The sequence below is a fragment of the Pieris brassicae genome, chromosome Z (genome assembly GCF_905147105.1).
Source record: "Pieris brassicae chromosome Z, ilPieBrab1.1, whole genome shotgun sequence".
NCBI lineage: Eukaryota > Metazoa > Arthropoda > Insecta > Lepidoptera > Pieridae > Pieris > Pieris brassicae.
The window spans coordinates 7,202,281-7,225,988 of record NC_059680.1 but is presented as its reverse complement, the minus strand read 5'-3'; the positions used below and the strand labels follow the sequence as shown (position 1 = coordinate 7,225,988).

The 23,708-nt window shown below is 33.9% G+C and overlaps 1 protein-coding gene across 6 annotated transcripts in view; it reads left to right on the top strand.

Annotated features, from left to right (window-relative positions):
• The window catches only part of LOC123718504 (triple functional domain protein), an 81,181-nt gene that overhangs the window by 51,470 nt on the left and 6,003 nt on the right, over nucleotides 1-23,708 (top strand). For 2 of the 6 annotated variants that reach the window (XM_045675075.1, XM_045675079.1), the window contains exons 31-41: nucleotides 7,981-8,053; nucleotides 11,119-11,236; nucleotides 11,828-11,950; nucleotides 15,352-15,420; nucleotides 15,554-15,637; nucleotides 16,621-16,821; nucleotides 17,374-17,471; nucleotides 17,711-17,903; nucleotides 18,312-18,509; nucleotides 19,448-19,630; nucleotides 20,927-21,147. In XM_045675075.1, coding sequence (XP_045531031.1) covers nucleotides 7,981-8,053; nucleotides 11,119-11,236; nucleotides 11,828-11,950; nucleotides 15,352-15,420; nucleotides 15,554-15,637; nucleotides 16,621-16,821; nucleotides 17,374-17,471; nucleotides 17,711-17,903; nucleotides 18,312-18,509; nucleotides 19,448-19,630; nucleotides 20,927-21,147 — 1,561 coding nt within the window. Of the gene's footprint in view, nucleotides 1-7,980; nucleotides 8,054-11,118; nucleotides 11,237-11,827; nucleotides 11,951-15,351; nucleotides 15,421-15,553; nucleotides 15,638-16,620; nucleotides 16,822-17,373; nucleotides 17,472-17,710; nucleotides 17,904-18,311; nucleotides 18,510-19,447; nucleotides 19,631-20,926; nucleotides 21,148-23,708 lie in introns of those variants that run through there. The other 4 variants (XM_045675076.1, XM_045675078.1, XM_045675077.1 and 1 more) reach the window with 4 other exon arrangements.

Below are 23,708 nucleotides of genomic sequence, written 5' to 3'. Positions count from 1 at the left end.
CTCTCTACCCTGGACTCGTGACTCTAAGCTCATACCGTTGGATTTTATGTACTCAACAATTATTTCTAAATGTTGTAGTGCCAATTGTTTCCTTAAGTCCTGTAAAAAATTTTAGTTCGGTATATTTCCGCATCTACGAGTTCATTCTTTATCCAACATTACATATTTTGTTCTATTCCAAATATAACCTTTGGAATTAAATTAGTACAAACTTGGACGTATTTCCGTCGGATATTTCAGCGACACTGTTATTTTAAGGTAAATTAACTTTGGTCGTTGCACTCAAACTGAGTACTCTATTTTAGCGTAAATGTATTAATAATATATATTGAGCATTGAGTGTTGGCCTAGTGGCTTCAGCGTGCGACTCTCACCCCCAGGTCGTAGGTATGATTCCCGGCTGTGCACCAATGGACTTGATTTCTATGTACGCGTTTAGGATTCGCTCGAACGGTGACGGAAAACATCGTGAGGAAAACCGGCTTGCGTCTGGCACAGAAGGCTGATTGTAGCGCCATTTATTTATTTTTTATATTAGTAATATATTGGCCATAGGGCGGACTTATTAGCGTTTACTTCACTTCACATCTGTGGCATGGTAATCGGCCGCTAGTCAAAGTGACATCCTACTTCGTTGCAAAACGTTGTTTTAGTGGATTCTACAATGTCTATTGTAACTTTTATAACGGTATTTTCATTCTCCATCTAAATCGTATTCAATTACTTTACACGCAAATTAACGCAACGAAAATTAACTGATATGAAAACAAAAGTTACTCTAGAATAATGAGATGTTATTGCGTTACACAAAATCCCTTTGTTATTATTTTACTGAAGTATAACAAACTTTTAACTCGCGCCCTAACTTCCTCGTGTTTCCAAGTCATTACCATGAACTATTTGGGTGCATTGGCATTTTTGTTTTATAAAATTCCATTTAAATTAATTTCTGTCTTTATAACCGCCGCGTCAAGAACTTAATTCTATTATACTGAGTGCATTTATGATTCCGCCACCTCTTTAAGTTTTTAACAAAAGCATACCGAAAATGTTTGCTAAGAATTAACATTGACGGCTTTTCTTTGTTCGTCTTTACGAAAATACTGTTAATACTTTTTCAAAACTGAAAATAGTTTTAAATAACAACATTTTTTATGATATATATTAATAAATATAGAATTCCTTTTTAAATTACGCCTATTATAAACAACGTAGCAATTAGGTACGAAAAAGTTACTAGATTTACTCACTTATAATGAACTTAAAATGAATAAATTAGATTTTTATTGTAATTTAAATTCTAGTAATATATGTATACAAAAAACAGAAAATGTTCTATTAAGTAAATAAAATTTTAATTATTCATTATTATAAAAGTAAGTCATCCGTTGTTAGGAATCTTTCTTTTTTACTGCAAGCGAAAAAATAAATGAAACGCCTTATATAAATTTTATAATTTCTGACTTCATTCCTCAGCAGTTTAACGACATTTAAATAAAGAAAGTTACTTTCCCGAAAACTACGCTTAAATGTTTCTCTTTACCATGTGTCAAAATAAATTTTTAATTCTTTAGTAATTTGTGCATATGTAATGCAGAAATATTTAAAATGTTATTAATACATAATTGACTTTCCTAATTAGTACATTTTATTTCCTCTCAAAAAACGAATAAAAATAAATCAAAATGAAGCCTTATTTTAATGATAAAGTACCTACATGTGTAATATAAAAAAGAAAGAAGTAATAATACAGTGCGTAAGTGTGTATATTATGGCCCGGTGCGATGTTAGTGTCGGTGTCGCTATGTTAAGTCACTTTGTTATTGTTAACGAACTCTCGTCGCAGTTACACGACAGTAGTAATATACGCGTCGGTGTTATCGTGCGTATGCGCCGCTTTTTTCGCGGCGTCGACCTTGTGTAACGTCGCGTTGGTATTGAAACGAGGGCACGAGTGCCGCGCCGGGACTGGGTCGCCAGGAACATCGTCGGCGCAGATGGGCGTGCACAGGTCAGTTGGGCGGGCGGATGAAAAGCGTGCACCCGCCCGCTGCATTCGCTGTCCGCGTCGCCTTCTCCTTCCGATGCATACACACACCCCAGTGCGTCGGGAACGCCTTTTGACCCGGAACTTACCGGTCGTCGACGCCGAATGCTGCCAGCACAACGAGCCCTACTTCCGGTCTGTCTGCTCGCCTCCTGTATTTACAACGCAGCGGTGTATAAATTGCATTCGTTGAATTTGCATTTGCAAATCAGTTTATTATAAAACAATTTTGCGTGTGAAGATTATAATGGCTTCCGGTACGGATTCTAGCCATGTTAGTGATTCGGATATTCCCTCCGACATCGAGTCTTCGATGTCTTTGAACGGCTTTTCATCAAGCAATGGCTCAAGCAATGGCTCAAGCGGATCGTCTAGCAACGGTAACTCTCGCATCTCCCTGAGGTCGGCTTACCATAAGATGTCTAAAATTATTTCTCATTCGATTACAAATGGAAGTCAGTCAGGTGAGGGCACTGTATGACTTGTTCTATAAAATATTAATTGAGATATAAAGCGAATTATTAAAATATTAATAGTTTTTTTTTTAAATAACTTTGTAAAAATTCTATTTTAAAATACCAAAAGTTAACCAGTAAGAGAAAATGTTTATAGTTATCGCTAAAAACAGAAACTTTAATTATAAAATGATATATTAAATTGTATGTGTTTTTTTTTATTTAAGGCAAAGGCACAGGTATAGGAAAGAACTTAGTTTTAAATTCAGTTTTGAGTTCAATTCAGAATTTGTGTAATAAGACTTAAGCCGGCGCAATTCATTTGCTGCGAGTTCGAAAGTGATAAAGCTCATAAATTAATTCAGCACGAACAAATTCGATATACATATTCACAATTTATTTTAAATATTAATTAATTCCACTGAATCCATTAATCGCTTTTTGCAGTATTTAAGATGTTATCTATTAAAATTGTGATCCATTAATAAATTATTTTGCATTAGTAATTGTAATTTTACATAATGATTGGAATGGCTCTATGAATTTCAACGCTAAGGGTGTGGTTTGATGTGGATATTAAACGTTCATTAATATATGAAAAAGGCAATGTGTCAGATACGCTTAAATATTTTAATGTCGTCAGAAAGAGCGGTCCATCTTTCCTTTAAGATTTTTGTTGAGGTAGCACTAGTTATTATAACAGAGCACTTGTTTGTTACATAACGATATGAAATTTTTAATATTCTCAAAACAGTTGAGTGACTCACACGTTTGTATACTTCCAGCCTAACACATGATAAACTCGTGTTATTACAACTTCGTGTAAACCTTTATTCTATAAACTCTTAAAGTTCCGTATACTCGGTTTTAGTAAGCGTAAATATCTTTTTTGTGCTGTTTTCGGTTGTAATATATTTTACGTGCCTAACCGTATCGGATCAGCGATGTACAAATGATTTTTCGTGGCGAATTCATTCGAATTCGGTAGGCGGCCAATGGAACGTGCGTGCGCGACTGTTACCATATACGAAATTGAATAGCTCGGACGGGTCTTGCACAATAATGTACGGCTGGTGAGCTCAAGACTCGTACACGATCCTTTTGATACGCGTATCGTGTTCTCATGGTGAAGCTCGTGTTGATGGACAAACACCATGGTAAGATAAATTTCACAAATCATGCGATAATCGACCAATATTAGGTGTATTTCGAAGCAAATATCTGGAAGGTTAAATATTCAATCTTGTACTTCTTATACGTCGAGATACAGTTTATATCTCACAGTATAGTTCGTGACAATGTAGCGGTGTGGTAGTGTTTTTGTTAGGGAATAGTTGTTGATGGAAATTTTGCCATGTATACACATTGCTACTGTAGTGAATTAGTTATACAAAAATGTTTATAAATTAATTTTAACTAATCCGCTAAACGTTTATATTTAAAATAGTCTGTATTTCAAAGCTCTAAATTGTCTGGGGATCATAGGATCGCGCTGGGCAGTTTAATTAGTTTCCAACTAAATATGTTAAACGAGACTTCCTAGTCCGTATAACATTCTATACGAATTGAGTTTCATTCATAAATGGCATTGGTGCGGTGAAACCCGTTGAAGCGACGTGACTCGGTCGTGCATGTTTGGAATATATGCTGGCGCTGTTTACCATGTGCACCGGTGCAAATACTAACCATTCTCACGTTCAAATGTTACAGAGATCACGACAAAACCTGTCCCACGTTCTTACTACAAACTCGTACCATTACAAAAGGCAGTAGAAATTTAAGCCGTCTCACGCCTGGCTAGCAAACATTGTACCGCCCTAACGTGATTATTATAAAGTATAATATGTGTGTAACATTTTGAATAGATTTTAACATAGATCATTTATACACCAGCTGTTGCTTACGTCATTGTGGTTGTACTGGTTGATATTCGCATTTCATAATAAAGTAAACAATCCAGGGTCAGAGACGGCTGACGATGACCGGATTCGAGACGGCTTCGGCGCTGGCGCCACATTATTTTTATTTCAGTTTTATATTATTTTAATCCACAACGTAGTGTTGTAATATTTTATGAGACACTATTTCTGATATGTCTGTGGTGAATCTCTCCGGCGTGCTATAATTGCCAAAATATTTACTTACTTGCATATTAAATAGGGTAAAGAAAACAATATGTTCAGGGTAATAATTATTAATAAGCAAATATTTTCTTATTAAAAGTTATGATTCAAGTCTGCCAATTTTACTGTTGCATATTCATTATTATAATATTATAAAAATCGGAAATTTTAAAATAGTTCCTAAAAATAAACTATGACCAAACACATTATTTATCTTTTATACTATTTACTACATCGAATATAAAATTATAATTTATCTAAACTTTATTACGGTAACAATAATGATTCTTTAGGTTAAAATATATATATATATATTTGAAAGGTTCAGTCAGAAAAAAGTAAACATAAATTTACAACAGAAAAATACCGTATAAGAAGTTTGATTTGGTACAGCTCATTCAACCGTGAAGAGATAAAAAGAGCAGCCGTGTGCACGATGTTAAGGGTCAAGCTCTAACTAGGGAAATTTTTTCTGTCATTTGAAAAGAGAAATCTACAGTATTACTAACGAACCAAAACAGAATTTCAAACCTGGGATTTATTTATTGCCGAATATAGTTAACCATTGGCTATAGTAGTATAGCCAATGGTTATATATTAACCATTCGTTTAATTGACTCAATATTTCTACTTTGCTGTGATTTTTGTATAGGTTAATTAGACCAGTCTTAATATTAATAATAACCTGACCGAACAATGCATGAGTTTCTGTTACCATATGTATATAAACCATGTTCAGAATTGTTCGGATTGAGAGTTTCTTAAGGCAGTTTTTCCGCGCACCACTATTATGTGGCGGCTACCTACTGAATTTTCCGAATCAATTCCTTTAAAAAAAGAGTTTAGTTCTTTAAATGCCGGGTAAGCAACATCGAAACAACATCAGATGAGCTTCCTGTATGTTTGTTATATAAAAAAAACATAGCTACATATGAAACTCCGTTATCTTAATATAACCTCGTTATTTTAATATAACTACATTTAATTTGGTAATTTTTATTAAATTATTTAATGTATTAGGTAATAATAAATTATCTAAATTATAACCGCATGCTTTACCTGCGTACACATGGTAGTAGACGAAGGAGAATAACAATTGGGCGGACAGCCAACTAGTTTCGCACGTTTCTCCATTTCGATTTGTTACAAATAGAATACTGAATCTGACATATGTTACGCTTTCCTCTTCGGGTTAACCTTTGATATGATAAGAGTATCTGAAACGTGTATTAACCGCGAACGGTAATAAATCATAGTTATTTGGTTCTGGTATTGTCTGCTATTATAACCATCAATGTAAATATCATTGACAAGTCAACAACGTTGAGTTGCATTATTATGTCATCGTTATCTGAAGTTTTGAATGTGGCCAATGAATTAACATATGCATATACTCGAAGCAAATATATTATTCGCAGATGTTTTAGTTTGATATATGAAGCGTTGAAATGTATTATATCTCAGGGTAAACCGTACATAAAATTCGGTAAACCGAAAGCCAATGAAATTGCATTTTAAATGTCCTATAATGACAATTGATTACGGAATTATTATAAGTGTAAAGTTTTTTATATCTGTTGCTATGTTTGTATGAACATAGTGATAACATTTTTTCGTATACATTGTATTTTTATAAAATACTAGCCGGGTCTAAGCGTCCTTAGACACCGTGACGCGTATACCTTGAAAAATTATATAGTTAAAACTTCTTCAAGAATCATTTTAGATATACTGTAAACCGCAATGAATTCCGTGCAGAAGAGATTGAGTTTATCGCGAAAAGACACATATTGACCGGCTAGCTTTTATATGATATAAAAGTAAAATACGTTGGCGATTTTTGTAGGCGTTATCAAAATGTACAACTTTTCTACAGAATCCAATCGTATATCTCTTAGGCAGAGTTTGTATGAAACATTTTCGATAGAACCCATTTTTTCTCCGACTTTACAGATCCAACTACCACGAACACATACTCACAAGATTATAATAGATATGTTTAATGAGTCTTGATTTAGATTCGTTATGAAAGAATGTATCATCTTTAAGTGTACTAAAAGTTTATAATGCATAAGTAACTAAATTAAAGCACTCTCTCGAGAAATCTCTTATAAAAAGTATACGTACCTAATATAGTTGAGAAGTATTTTATAAAATTATAAATGAGTTATTGAATGTTACGTTATCCCTCTCTTATCACTCCAAATATAAGCGTCACTAAAATTTCTATAACTATAAAAACCAATAGTTTTAATATCCACAATCTCTGTCTTCCTCAAATGCAATAACTGAATAAAACTTCTCAGACAGAATATCAATTTTAAAAGGTATCTTTTAATTAAGTTAACATTTTGTCTCCCTTTGTCATATTGTTGGAGCGTAAACTCCTTTGTCGGTAAAAATAAAGTGCATTATCTATATATATGCTGTGTACGTTCCGTAAACTGCTATTTACAAAACTGTATTGCGATCCATAATTTTTGCTAACGAGATAAATGTCAATTAAATTGAAAGGGTCTTAATTATTTAAACAGTTGCCAATCTCAACGCGAAGCTTGATTTTTCATTTACTGTTATTGATATCACCGGGATCAGAATGCACTTTAAATAGTGTATGCGTTGCAAAGTGAGTACATGTTAAAGCATACATAATGTTGCTTAAAACCTAGGTACTTCGCTAGGTGTCTATGCTGCGCTTTTATAAAACTATCGTTGTATACGAAGTAAAAAAATTCATTTATTATTCAATTCTATGAACGTTATACTTCAAACGAATTCCCCTGTGTAACTTAATCTAACATTTAGTTGTATCGTATGCAATTAATACATGCTAAATCAAGCTAAACCAAATTTCCGGCCGCAATATTCAACGTAGAAAGCCTCTATTATAGACAGTACATGGTATCGTAGCTTTCAATTATGAACTGACGGCACGTCTGCTTTATAGACATGTAAATTCAAAGTTCAACCGATTGATGAATTATATTTTCGAAACTAAAATTAACATGTTCTATTCATAACCCACGATAATAACCAAAATTAAAGAGTGCTCGTAATTCCATTAAAGCTATTAATTAAGCTTAAGGTTTAATTTTATAGCGGCCTTTAATCATATCAAGTTTTACCGCAAGTGATTGTTATGGGCCAATTTACATCGATGTCATTACAGTGACGCCCTGAAGGCTCTTACAATTCAGACTGAATAAATTATTTTCTTTGTTAGCGCAACGCGCGTGGCCGGCAAATTTACTTACTTGTTACTAGAAAATTTCCCCTGAACATTTTTACTTTTGTATACGTGAGAATTTTGTACGATGTTATGAGTTTTATTTTTAATTATAATTTCTTTTAACAGATGCCTCGACTTCAGACCCGGGAGGCAGTGTGAGTGCAGCAAGCCCTGGGAAAAATAGGAGGGGAATATTGCAGTGAGTATTCGTTTGTCTATATTTGAAAGTGATGCGGAACGATTTTACTCAGTTGTTACTACGAAATTGAAACGCCGTATGTCGGTTCTCAAAAGTTAAACCATTCACGGAAATGGAAATTTCATGCTTTCCCGGGAATTTAGAGGTGCCTTTAGCTTTTTATTTGCTACCACATCATCTGACTGAACAGTTTCATTGCATTAGTCATCTTTTATCTTTCTTACGTTATCTTATTTCTTAGTTGATAGTGTGTTCAGTAATTTTGTGTGAAGCAGGCGCGTGGTTTGCCGCTATGTTTGAGGGACGACGAAACGATCGTAATCGTATATCTGAGTGTTGCTGTCGTATAATCAGGTGCTTTTCTAGTCCAAATTTATTTTGTCCTCTTTATTTGTTTGTGTGTGACTTTAGTAATGTCTCAACAATGAACTTGAAATTTAAAAAGACACCCTGTTTAGTTATGTCTATATTTGCTTAACAATTTAATATAACACGTTCTCAGATTTGTTCAAATTGTAATAGATTCCTTGACTTGAAGGATATATTAATTGTAGCAATCAAGAACATAGGAAAACGTAATAGCTGACTTAATATTAATTATCTGTTTATTCTCTGATATGATGTGCTTACAATACGATGCGTATACCAAGCTGATTTCTCGATAGACATTATTGATTTACGCACCGTATACCGTTATTGTTGAGATATTCTAATTACAATCTCGTCTCATTTTAGTTAATTGATTCCGATATAAGCCGACAATGTTTCACGTCAAGTCCTTTCATTGAAATTGAAGGATTAGAGTAATTAAACAATCATATCTCCAATAATAATTAACTTTTGGTAATTTGCTTCTGTTTAAAATTGTTAGCATTAATGACGTACACTAATTAGACCTCGGCTTGGTTAGCGCTTTTCACTTCCCTTTATAACAGTGTCTAGTGTCTGTTGTGTGAGGTTAAAATGTTGGGGTGTATTAACGCAAACTCTTTTTGGATGGGACGGTACAGTAATTGTAATATTTGATTATGTCATGCTATATTACTCAAGAACAAGTGCGAACTAACGTCTATCACGCGCATATCTTATCTTTGGTACCGATGTTTTGAACGGCAAACGAATGTACTAGATATATACATAATTGGCTCTAATAGAAACGTGACAGCCGTTTTTATTATAATATATAGGTTATAGGTATCTATAGTGAACGACATTTCGGCGATTGGCCCGGTGACAAGGGACACGGGCTTAATTGATGTGCAATGTTATTAAAGGGATAGTGGTGGCATTGAGTGTGTGCCGCGAGTCGCGCGGCCAGTCCCGTCCGCTTGCACAACGAGCGCGCGTAAACCCTTTCTGTAGACGTTCGTCCGAATAGATTACAAAATTATTATCGTAATCTTGACGATTGATAGTGCGACCCTCGGAGTACTTCGACTGTTCGTTGTCAGCTTCGGTTCGATAAGGAAATTTGCACCAATAAATGTTTAAATTATTTGTGAAATCATTGTGCGCACATAGTGGCTTTTGAAGCATTATTCAGTATAGTGATGTGCTGTATCGTGAAGGGTTTCGTTAGTTATGTGGAGTCAATTAGTATTTTCAAAGTAAGTTAATAATGGGAATAATACAGAAATATCCAATATTATTAATAACGGAACGGAGCTTTGTTTTCAATGTGAGTTAAATTTTTACAATGCCATTGATTCAGCGCATTAGCGACCAGTAATTGAAACCCGAATGAAAATTTATAGGGTTGCATAATCTTTCTGTCTGAATATAATATTGTATAAGGTTATATGCCTGTTGTGATTACACACAACAACATGTAAGCGCGCTCTGTTACGTTTTGTGAGTAGAGTTTCTTTAACGGGTTGCATTTCATACGATGAAGACAATATCGAACTATTAGGAAACAATAGTCAAATAAAATATATGTACAATGTTATTATCTTATGTGCGCGCAATGTTCTTTTTAAGTCCATGACAGTATATGATACTAATTTACGAATGATTTGCCATGGGTTTTCGCACGTTAATGATAATTTAAAATCTAAATGGATATCATAACATAAATATATTACATATGCATTGCTTCCAATAGCGTAGGTCAGTTATTATTATCTTTAAACAATTTATACTGTTTTAAGTAAACTACCTATTCGACTTTTTCGGTAAAATTTTGAATCGTCGTGATAAAAAAAACTCAGGATTTTTTTTAGTTTAAATAATGTATTGAGACAGAATTGTTTGGTATAAATAAGACGGGTAGATGCCTCTATCTTAAGCGTTTAAAAAACAAAATATCCGTAACGTTAATTTTTATCTTAATAAGTAAAAGATACTAAAGAAAATTGTAGTTTTTGTAATTATGTAATATCCAAACACGGCCGCGGTATTTCTCATTGGGACCGCAATGCGGCGGGCGGTCCTTGAAGTTCGGATACATTGGTCGCCTTCTATCTGATAATATGCTAATTTAACACCTTTCCGATTCACTAAACCTATGAAAATATGAATGTTATGTTCAAATTGCGAATTTTACGAACGGGTTACAAACATATTTCAATGATTAAACATACATTCCATTTCATGAAATTATGCTGAGTATTTAGTCAGCGAAATTCCGAGTGTTATGCAATGTTGAAGTTTATTGTGTATAAACAATGAATGCGCACAAATGCGGTCGGTGCATTGGGGCGGAATTGAAATGCCTGGACGCTTCATATCAAAATTTAGACATCATTCAGAGATAATAATTTCCATATTCCGTTAATTAAACACAGTGATAGGTTTCCAAATATGTGACAGGAGCTCATGGATCATTTGGAATTATTGTTGATTATTGCTAATTCCCGTCAACAGTGTCTGTGTGTGTACTGTTAAGCTTTTTATATAACCAATACAAAGAGCGTTGCCAATGAAAATATTAATTAATTCTGTAAGCATTACTTCAAAGTCCCGTTTTAATATCAGCGAACCAATTTTCCATTTATTCACTTTGCCATCGCTTCGATAATGAATACCATTACCTATGTTAGTATAGATATAATTTATTAATTTAGGAGGAAATGGATGAAGCCAAACAAGTCGCAAGGAAAAGCTGAAAAGGCATTAGCGGGAGTTAAGTCCCCCGCAGAGAAGCCTGCTCTCAAAAAGGTTCCGTCTGAAAAGAAAATAAAGGTAAAGATACATTATTACATTCCTTATTTATAGGACATCTCGACTAGTCACTGAGAATTTTCTAATTAACTTTTAATGTACGCTTCTGAAATATTTTTTTAATTACAGTCCAAGTCTTTAGTCGTTGATTACACATTATTTCTTTTATCTATATGAAGATAGTCAATTCGTGACACTGAACAATTTGAATGAGTCGAGTGCTGCAGTTTTATTTAATGGGTATATCGACATTAATTAATTTTTACTACTCCACAAAGGTGTGTATATTTAGGTGACTGGAATGTTATAGATAACAATAAATTTGACTTGAATGAGGGCAATATTTATTATTTATAATTTTAACACATACACAAAATTTTAATTGATACTAAAAGTGTTAGTATTCGCAATTTCACAGATTTTTTCGTTTCCGTATTTGCAAGAATCATATAGAAGAATATTATCTTTATCGTATATACCCCCAAATATAATTACTTTTTAACTCAATATTAGATTAGTAAACACATTACCTTGCATTAAATAAAAAAAGGCAAAACATAATAAACATAACATGGTACGATAGTTTTTTAAATAGCTTTATTATTTGTACAGATGCCGCTAAGTGACAATCGCCGCGTTGACGATGTTGGTGAAAATAGCGTGAATTCCGCTCTTGATGAAGCCGAGGATGACGTGCCCGACGTTGAACTGCCGCCTCCAATGAAGCCGCTACAGGTTAGAATAAATCCTGTAGATTCTGAAGGTCTTCTTACAACTTAAGAAAATGTGACGATTTTTTTTTAATTTCCCTAATAAAGTTTGTTGGAGTTAATTTGGTATAGTTAAAGACACTAAATTTCTTAGAAAGAAATTTTCATGGTAATACAATTACGAGAAATCAAAGTTTTAGAATTTTCAAAATTAAGTTTATCGTTTTTAAAGGTGGTAAATAAATTAACGAATGGAAATAGAAATAGTAATCGATTTGTTTTAACCAATGCAGTTCATTAAAGAGTTCTTTAAGTAAACTACTGCTAGTATTTACCCCTCCAGATGATGTTTCAGGTGCAAATTTACTATTAAATCATGTGAGAGCATGGCCAGTTGTCATGGTCATAACTACCTTATTTTTATTGCTAATAATAGCACTTTTAAACACTTTGTTGTAATAAAGTTCTTCATCTTTCTCCGTTGATATTAAACACATTAAACTCTATTGTACGATATTAGTTAATTATTGTCAAGACAGTATTTAGGAGACATCAATTTTTAAATATTTCTTGGCTTGGACTCTAAGAATTTATACAAATAAAATTGTCTCAAATAAAGTAGTAAATTAAGTCTTGTTAGAAACAATTTCAACATTTATTAACGTTTACTGAATATTTATTATAAAAATATATTAATAACAGGCCTGTATCACTGTCTTCTTTTTCGTTAAACTTTCTTTAGTGCATAATACTGAAACCCTTTTCAATTTATTATGTATTAATTAGTGAATGCGTAAGACTACCCCACTCATGGGAAACCATTTTCACCTTGTATATTTCCTGAGTACATGGGACTGTTCAGTTCGTCCGGTTAGAGGGGACGACACTGATTGCCAATCAGGCCTGTTCGCCTTTATGTAGCGTACGTCCTGATTTTTTTGTGAAATTTTGCATATTTCGAACGTGGTTATCAATCGTAACGTGTTATTCACGTAATTGAAATTGAATTGTTAGTAAGGTTAAAATTCGCAAAATTTTCGATACTTTTAGTGACTGCTGTTCGAAATTCATCACCGTGATCCTACGATCTTTAATTTCAAATACTTACTCCAAATACAGCCTAATTTTTATATTTCCGTATCACGTAAAATTATTTTCTGTTATAACACTATAAATCTCATTAGACGTGTTTTTACCTGAAGTTTACTAAGGGCTATGCACTAAAAAGTAAATTAATTACACTAAATATTACGCAAAAAGATAAAAAATATGACATACTAAAACGCTAGGCACATTTTTATTCAAATCTCCCCTCAACTTCCTAGCCATTAACTCTAGCCTACGTTTTTATTTATAAACATAATTAAATATTTAAAATTAATTAGTCTATACTGAGTATAACAAACCCCCCCCCCCCCCCCCAACCTACTGCATAGGACTATCAAAAGACATTGCTATATTTGTCCACGATCTATAAATTTTTAAAAACATCAACACGACTTTCGTGAAAAAGACCACAGTACAGTACAATTGTGTATATGTTAGTCCGAGACCGTGAGTGTTGCGTAGGCCCCTTCATTGCTATTATTATGTTCATTTATTATTTCAGTAAACCGATTTTTCGTTGTGTGGGTAGTCTTGAATACCTCGTTTGTTTCTTTATTAAACGGAGTTATTAGGTTAGGATTCATCAGATATTGCTGCAGTTATTTTCCGCAACTCTATTATTATATATATATATATATAAATGATATTGAGTTATAATCTAGTGGTTTTATAATTTGTAAATGTATATTTTGTGAAACTGATCTTACCTACCTAAATCTTGGATAGTATGGAGCCTGGTAAAGCTATTACGTTAATGAAAAGTAAAGTATCAAAAGAAAGAAACCTGTCATTTCAACGTATTTCAGACTTTATGTTGCAGTTTGTTAGTTGATTAAAGCAAGCTTATACAAGAAGACTGTACAAGTATAAAAATGTAATAACTTTAAGTTTTATATTTTTTTATAACATTTGTTTTCTTAATACTCGTTGTGTGCTGTCTGATCGGAACCTCTTGGAAACTTCTCGGGTAAAACGCCTGCTTCAGCCCTTATCAAACCTCTCTACCCATGGGTCCACTTTCTCCATTCGCTTCCTGCTGTCGCTTCTATATTGTCTGTTTTTTCTTTTTCTAGACCGCGATTTTCTCCTTCCCCTTGATCCTCAACATATTCTAAGCCCCGACCTCTTCCGTATTAAGGCATAATCTAAGAAGTATGTCCTCCAGTAAGCACAGAAAAAGCAATTAAAACATTTTAACAAACACAAACTCTCAAGCGCACTAAGGCAACTGTAACTCCGTTCTCCAAAAATCATTTACTCTTTAGTTTACAGGGCTTATGCGTAAAGTGTAAACAGACTCTCTCCCCCGTATTGACAGTTGTTAAATTGATTCGCGGTTTAGTGAATAGATGATTCTTTACTCCAATTAATGCGCCCTCGTCCATTGTCATATCAAATTCACTGACATGAAACCGGCATCTCGTTAACTTCACTCACGATGTAATGGAGACATGTTCACTTTATTACGTCACTAGCCCTTGTATGTAATTGAATAGCTCACATCCCTCACTATCTAATTAACGCAACTAGCGTACTCGACGCCAGTGTACCTTCTACATAGTTATGTGATAATTCTACGTGAACTACCCCTTTTTTATTAAAATTTTGACTGGCCTGGTGTTAGAGTATAATTAGATCATAGAACTATTATAAAAATCTTTTGTTTATTGTTCTTATTGTTCTATGTTTTCTGATTGTAAACCGACAAAAATCTACCAAAGTCTATAATACGTCTACGAGGCGAGCTACTCATGTCGAAGGATCTAAATTAATAATATCACATTAAGTCTTCTTTGTATTTCTTTTAAAACCTACAATCAATAAGTATGTATTAATGAACGATGTAGTTAAACAGAAGAAGACGTTATCTCTCCTTAGTATGTAGTACAGGATGCGAATCTTAAAATAACGCCTACTTGATAGCCCTGACCTTCATTGCGTATCAGTCAATTACTACTAGAAACGCATATTCATTGTTAGGAACTGAGCTGTTTTCGTGCTAGAATAAATGATTATCAGATCCATTCATTTAATCAATGTAAAGAATGTTTTTATGTTTTGGTATTTATAGGTGTCTGATTGAAACCAACTGTCACACGTTTTTAATGCTAAAAACAAGTTTAATGGGCATGTAGTTTTAAATTTAAGATAGCAATAAAATAACATTACACGTTAGACAAATTTCACCTCTAAGTGGCAGTTGGCCAGTTACCGGACGAAATTTAAGTTTAAGTAAACGTGTATTTTCTGCACTATTCAGGACAGTATGAAAGCTCTGTATCAAGGGATTATTTTTCTTATTTTTATTTTTTGATTTAGCAGAACCCGCCAGCTGTTCTTCAACAGACCCCAACGGCGACAGCTGCATCATCGGTACCCAACACTCGCGTGAGTTAAAACAACTAACACTCATAAAGCCAAATTACTACATACATTACCTAACTTTCACGCTCTCCTTCTAACTTTGTAACTAACCGAGGCATAGGTGCTTCATACGGTGTAACGATGGTGACATTTTCAGAACTCGTTGGCTATGGATGCACTGGAACCTAACGGTGGTCATGCTGATATCGCCGAGATTGAGCAAATTGTCAAGGAAAAAATGGTTCGAATATGAGCATGTAGTGTGCGCATGGTTGCGTTTTATTCGTTTTTTCACTTGTTTTTTGAATATGCATTTACACGACCATTTAGATGATGCCAATGGTATATATCGTCTGTTACGATGGACGAGCTCTTGACCCAATTCAAGTTACCTGTGCTATGCTGACAATTTGTGAACGAATGAAACACTCAGTTGTGTCATTGAACTATAATAAAATGACATTGACCGATTAATTGACTATTAAATATAATTATCGTTGTATTGCCTTTTCATAAAGATCATAACATAAACAGCGAGTGGAAATAAATGCAGTTAAGCGTGTAATTTAATGACCGCGCTTGCTCAATTCAATTTTGCGTAAATCAGCATAGAGCCCTATTTTACATTGGACACGATAACACAGATAATATTTAAGCTTTCATCGGCCGGATTATAAATAACTCATCGGCTTTTGATTGCAGTGCTATCCAAAAGTAAAGCTAATTTTAGCATTTATCACTTGCCGGTGGGCGATACACTAATATTATTATATTCCTTTAAACTGTAGTATTTCTGGTTTCTTCATTTTCTTAGTAATATATTAATCGAAAACTGCTTATTATATGTGCTTAAACTTTTATACATTTTTACTGGTTTAATTAATTGTTTTATTGTAACCCAAATCCACGTTATAATAAGTGTGTTGATCAACGGCTTAAAATGGAGACTATATATAATAAATAAAGCTACAAAAAACCTGTGCAATTGTTAATGTAGTAGTTTTTGGTAACAGTCATTTAATTGCACGGGAGTCAAATCTAACGCATCCATTAATTTATGTACTCCGTTTAATAACTCTTTTACATTTTTTTAAGTCTATTTCCATACCTATTGCTTTTGATGTATTGCATTTCGCTTCAGCTTTCGGTTTCTATTGTTTCTTGCTTACCTCATTTGCGTGTTATTCTTGCAATATCAAATGTTAAAAGTATTATAAAATGTAGGAGCAGCATGGTGGTACGGCCAGCACATCAGGCCGTAGTGGAGACGGTGATGACGAAGATAGTTCAGCAACACCTGTTGCTGAGAGCAGAGATGCAATTCTCAAAAAACGTGAATATGTACTCAGGGAACTCTATGAGACTGAGGAAGTGTACGTTTCTGACCTACGGCTTGTCTGCGAGGGATATATGAAACACATGATGGTACTTCATCGATTAAATTAAGTTTGTTCAAATAGCTTTGCGGAAATAGTCGGTATATTTAATGCGCTTAAATATATAAGTAGAGCAGTTATTTGTAAGCTTTCAGAAAGTTCCAGTCTCGAATGCCGTCGGTATTGCTATGTAAACCTTTCGAGTAGACTTTGTGGAGCGAGTCAATTAGTACTTTATTCAAGAGTTTTGGAGATCAAAAATGATATAGATACCCTAGAATAACTTCACGAGCTCACTTAAGACTTGTTTATTTATATATCAATAATAAACAGTGGAAAATACATCATAATACATGATATGTAAAAAAATATATATAATTATAGAAGTATCCCTAAATTGTTTCACAGATATGACTTTTTTAATGAATGTATGAGTAACAAACCTTAAAATAAAAAGAAAACAAACATACTTAATCACTTACAACATCGATTTTAAACGGCGCTTGCCAGCAAAAAACATATTATCTTTGAAAAAGTATGTTGTGTTTTGTTTTTTCATCTAAGATAACTAGTACATATTATGTATTAATTTATGTTGCAGGACCCCAATGCTGATCCTCCGATCCCGGAAAGCCTTCGCGATCGTCGCTTACGTATGATCTTCGGTAACGTCGAGGCTATTTACGAATGGCACCGCGAGTGAGTAACTGACCTTGTTATCCCAATATTTCGCAATATTTTATAGCGAATCCTGTTAACAAATGATGGCCAGAGATGACATCTCATTATCGACACGTAAATTTATCGAGCGCGATATAAAGACGCACTTATGTTACCCGATACACGCTCGCGTTAAAATCCTATGCGAATTTTGTATTGCTGTATTGCGAATGTTGTGACTTTTTTTATTTAGAATGACATTAAAATGATGTGTGCAGTAAATTTGTACGCGAGCTGGAGGCATGTATCGAGTCGCCAGAGCTATTGGGGCCGCTTTTCCGACGGTTCCTCGAGAAGAAAATGTTCCTTTACGAAGCGTATTGCCGTAACAAGCCAGTCTCCGAGTACATTGTGTCTGAACACGAACATTACTTTCAAGAATTGAGGCACAAACTGGGACACAAGCTACAGGTACCTTTTATGTTTGTCGCTACGGCTATTACTCGTTCACTCTTCGATGGATTTGTTAGAATGGAGCTGTGTTTGTGTACGATTTATTTAATGACTATTTCCGTCCTTGTGCTACGAATATTTCTGCTCGAATTTATGTTTGACAGTGCCTGAAATATTGTTTTGAACTGTCTTATCAGGCGTTTTACATGTCAGCGTATATAAGAATAACTTGTTTACCCAGAGATAAAGTAAGTGTGTTAACAAACAAACATTATAAAGTAATTTATAAAAAGAGTATGCCTACGCGGATACTTACATATATATCACTAAAAGCTAGCTAGGCATCACTGAAAGGTACTCAAATGGAAGAATCTGTACAAAAATGGAGGACAGATGTGAAAATATATTATTCCCTCTCAATTTCAGCTGGGTGATCTTCTAATCAAGCCGATCCAACGTATTCAAAAGTATCACTTGCTGGTGAAGAAGATCCTGAAATACTCGGAGACTGCGAACGAGCCGGTAATCGTCATCGATTCGCTTCTTGACGCCGTGCAATGCACTTCAATTATTCCGAAGAACGCCAATGACATGATGGATGTCGGACGTCTTCAGGGATTTACGGTATGCATTATGATGATTTTGATGCGTATTCCAACGTATCTCAAGTTATAATCTGGACTTGAAGTGTAAATCTTGGTATAGATTTGGTTTCGAAACATATGCTATGACCAGCTTTAATACGTTTATTGCATTTTTATTTTTTCTTGTGTATGAATTCTTATTACGCAAATAATATTTTTTGCGATGCAAACCTTAAATAAATATTACTTAAGTATCTGTTTTGCATTAACGCTCTGAAGTCAGTCCAAATTCAGCATCGGACCGTGAAATTACAACTGACTTTAATTTGGTCAATTTGTGACAATTAGAAGTGATTTGACAGTTGATATTGTGACTTGAAATACGTTTTGAATGTGTGCCTTATATCAGAGCTGCGCTAAGCGTCTTTTAGTATTAAATTGTTCGATAATTTATAAGAAAACATATTTTAAAGCAATATAAAACTTTGCGTGGCTCTGGTATTAAATATTAAAATTGTATTTGGTGTAATTGTATGCTATGCGTGCGTTAATCTAATATTTCAGTTTGGCAATATGTGTTTTTATTTGCGAATTGCGTTATGCCCTTGCAACTGTATCTAAAGCGACTGAATTTAAATATTTTATTAAAACTCACTGAACCGATTCACGATTGGTAAATTCATCCAAATAATATAAGAAGAAATAAAATTTATCTCGTAAAGTATGATTGTATCACGAGTAGAGTGGAGTACTAACGAGTATTGTAACGATCTAACGATCAGATTTCTTAGGTTTAATCCTACTATATAATCTATCTAGTACACAAGTTGTGTAGAAATATTTGCGTCGTTTTCTGACATTTTCTTAATTGATGAGGCTCCTGGTCTTAAAAAATATATCATAGTTTGCTATGCGAAAGTTTTACAATAGTTTTTGTAAACGAATATTAATTAAGTGAAGATTTGTCTTTCTTTTCAGGGCAACATAGCGGCGCAGGGGAAGCTATTGTTCCAAGAGGGGCTGATAGTTTCCGAAGCCACTAATGATAAAGGAAAAGAGTTGCATGTGTTTCTATTTGAGCAGTGCATGATCTTTACTGAACCCGTCGGCAAGCGGACACAGTTCACAAGTCCCACTTACCATTACAAGGCGCAAGTGCAGGTAAAATATTAATTATGTAAGCCAGTAGGGAAACATTTCACTATTTTTTTTGGAAATCACACAAAGAATATAAGAACTTTCGCTTTTTTGGACCAGGCTTTCTTTACGATACATTATTCGATTATTAAAAATGTTTAAAATCGATAAAGCAAGGTGTGTAATAGCCTTTTTGGGATGTTTTTGTTATGCCTCTTCTTACATATTATCTAGTCTTATATTTCTAAATTACCTAATTAAAATAAAGAATAAATGTGATATTGTATTAGCGACGTCAGTTGGCCTATGTGATAGCACACAAACTTCGTGAAACGACTCCTCGAGTCAGTTGAGAATGTAAAAGAAAGAGGAAACATTTGTGCGTTCCGTTCTATTCTGATTTAACAGCAGCATGTCCAGCCCGCATTAGGTATTTGTCAAAAGTAAACAGTACTTCACACCGCACCACCTGTAGCAGAACAGTAGCTTAATCTTTATCAAGCTTTAGTCCGTTCGTGTGTGGAATACCGCAGTCATCTCTGGGCCGGTCCTGCCAAATGTCATCTGGGTGCCTTGGATTGAGAGGTGGACTAAGCTAATTATAGACGAGTGTCTTGTTGAATCTCAACTCCTAAGTGAACCATCACCGTTCAGTTCCCTGCCATTGAACTCCGGAGAATGCTACATGGAACTACACAACCTGATTCTGTCATCCCCTTTTCAAGCACCGCTCGTCTAAAAGAAGTTTCACATCATTGTTGTGGAAATCCCCCGGTTCCGCACCGTATAATCGTCATTTCTTGTAAAAGTAGCAAATGTGCGGATCTTTGCCCCCTTCAATCTCCCCCAACATGGGTTCATTCAAGCGGCGTCTAGATAGGCATATTATGGAAAGGCGTGGCATCCAATAGGCCGCATGTTACTTAACACCAGGTACAGGGCATGGTACAATCCCACCCTGTCATGTCCAATCCTGTATTAAAAAATACTGGTTGATACGCGACATGATAGGTCGGTAGGACGCACGTTCGTCTTGCGTCTTTGGTTTTACATTCTCACGTGTCGTAATAAACCGCTAAACATTGTTCTCGTTTCGCTGCGATTTTATAATTAAATAAATTAGTCTGACAAAAAGTGAATTGTTATAATTTTCTCGCATTTTAATTCAATGAAGTTATGTATTATTATTTGTTATTGCTTTCAAAAGGCCACTACATTATACAAAAGTTCAGGTTTATGTTTCACTAAAGCCAAAATATCGTTTTAATTTTTATCCTCCTAGCTTAGTGTACGTGAACCATGTTATAATAAATATTTCAGGTGAACAAAATGCGTTTGGAGCACGAAGATGGCGCCAATTTGTTCATTGTGAAATCCAATTCGAACAAGCCGCGCTCTTTCTACTGCCGTGCTCCCGACGGGCGTCTTCAACACTGGATTAAGACACTTTCCAGTATTCTTGAGTCTCAACTCAATTTTGGAATGAGACTTGAAAACCCAAGCGCTTTCATGAACGATGAACCGCCACGTGAACCTTCCGCGTAAGTTTTTACACCTTCGTTAATATCGGGTTTTCTCAAATTTAAGCATAATTAACTCCAAACTAATTGGTGGTGGCACATACTATGATTGTAAGATAATGGTGCTAATTCTTAGAATGTTTATTATCGAAACACACTTTGTTTTGCTATTTATTTATCGTATTATTGATACAACTTATAAACCGTATCAAGTAATGTTTTATAACATTTGTAACATACGAGAATGATAATGCCAAAATATTCGATAACTACTTAGGCTACGTTTATAATGAAACGGCCTTGGTAGTTGTATCATGTTAGCACCAATGTCGTTACACGATTATTAAAAAGAAAGAATTTATATTAATTTAAAAATTCAGTGCTTGGCTTGGATACTTGTGTTATGGTTTGTTATAATCAACAATTATCTAATGTGCGTGTTTCTTCTATTTTGCATAATAATATATTTTACACCATCTTTTATAGCCTGAAAATGTAAGGAGTCACCACATGCCTTCCCAACGAATCTTGAACGGAGTCGCAATAAAATACTGCCATAGTATTATGTCACATTTTGTTCGTCATTATATCGTGTTTATTAGACGCGTAGGATAGGAATTTGGAATTGAATTAGCAATTAGTGATTATCAATAATATCATTCACAGAAATCACTACCATATTTAGCTATTCGCTAGGATACATTTTAACGTCATCAATATTGCTTATTATGATATTCTGGTCCAACTAATATTATACCGTTCTACGCCGGTGTCTTATTGTATAAGTTTTATATATTGAGTGTGCTTTGTGCTTTTAATATAGATAGCAATTGATGAGCATTTATGGTAGAAAAAGCCTTAATACATGGAACAGTATCGAAATTAAGATTGTCATAGTATACGCGTATACATACAGTAGTACGTTGCGTTTGGGTTGCATTATGAATAAAATTTGCATGGACATCCTCGTAGTTGTTTAAAACATTAAAGCAATATTAAACGTCCTTATCGATAATTCACAAATGTTTAGTTTATGGCAGCTATTCGACTTCAATGTAGTTTACTTAATACAGCATTTATTGAAAACAAAATCTTCTATCAAGTATTCCAAGGTATAGTTGGACTTGTTGTTAAAATAGTACTTTCAAGATGAAATTTCCTAAGTATGTACTATCAAATTGTCGTCATCTTCTATTATATTATAATCTTTGTAAAAAATACATATCGGGTTACGTAGTGTGTAAGTTATTTCTGATATACACTGTTTACGCTTGTAAAGTACACATTTGCTCATTTTAACGGGACATAGTTGCATGAAGACAGCAAAATATACATTATACAACTATATTTTTCTTTGGGATACATGAAAATTAGTGTAAGTTGCAATGCTTTAGAATCTAGCTATTTAAGACTGGCAATTTTACATGTTTCGTTCAGCCATTATTGTAATAATCAAATTTTTCCTTACAAACTTATAAAATCGAGAGGAATAATTACTTTTATTGATTCAAATTAAAGAATGTATCTTAATATTGTGATTTATTTATATTTGTGGTAAGATTTACATAGGCAATAAAAAAAAATTGCAAGTATCCCATGCTCTCAGGAAAAAGGTAGTCAAAATTGTTAATGCTTAAACAAACTACGAACGACAGTATAAAACATTCTACGATATCTAGAACCAATAGAATCTAGTCATAACAATAATTCGTATATCGAGGCTATCTTATGGTACATGTTTAAGCACTAATTGGTTGAAAAAGACCATGCAATAGCAGACACAACTACTAAAATATAGTTAAGATTCTAAGGTATGTAGGCCACTAGATGCTACCCAATTATGTATTGATTTTATTAAGAGTTAGCTAGGTACATTGTCTTCCACCTGGTGAAGGATTTTATAAAAGTTAAAAATTGATCAGTGATGTTAAGTAATTTGTTACGCTCTAGTTATTTAAGTGCCGGTTGTCGTCGCTTGTATTTTACGAAACGCGCTTAAAATCATTATAACTTTTGTAACAGAGCATTTAGAGACATACAGATCCTGATTTTTAACACTAGTATATTTCAAACAATATTTAGCGTATTTTCTTATTAAAGTAACTGCACGATCCAACTAACCACGTAGATATTATGTATTTGTTCGAGTTATACTTGTAACACTGTGTATTTATAATTTTGAACTGTAGACTGTGTATATATAAATATATATATACTCTGATATTGTTTTGTGCTGTATATATCTAGTGCTAAATCACTGTAATGGTAACCATGTATATTTTACAATGAGTAACCAATAAATGTGAATAAAGAAATGCTTGTGGTTTAATGCTTCTAGTCCTGCATGCTTATTATATATTTGGTTGTTTTATTTATTATTTTAGGGGGCCAGCTTATAGCTTACAACATTTATCGATGCTGAGCGATTATACTAGCTAATTTATTATAAGTTTTATTTTTATTTAACATTATTTATGCAAAGTTAGCAAATGATGACAAGATTAAATATGTGGTAGGCAATTATAACAATCTATAATTTAAGAGCTGGTGTGCCCAATTTATTTTTTTTATTTTATTTTTTT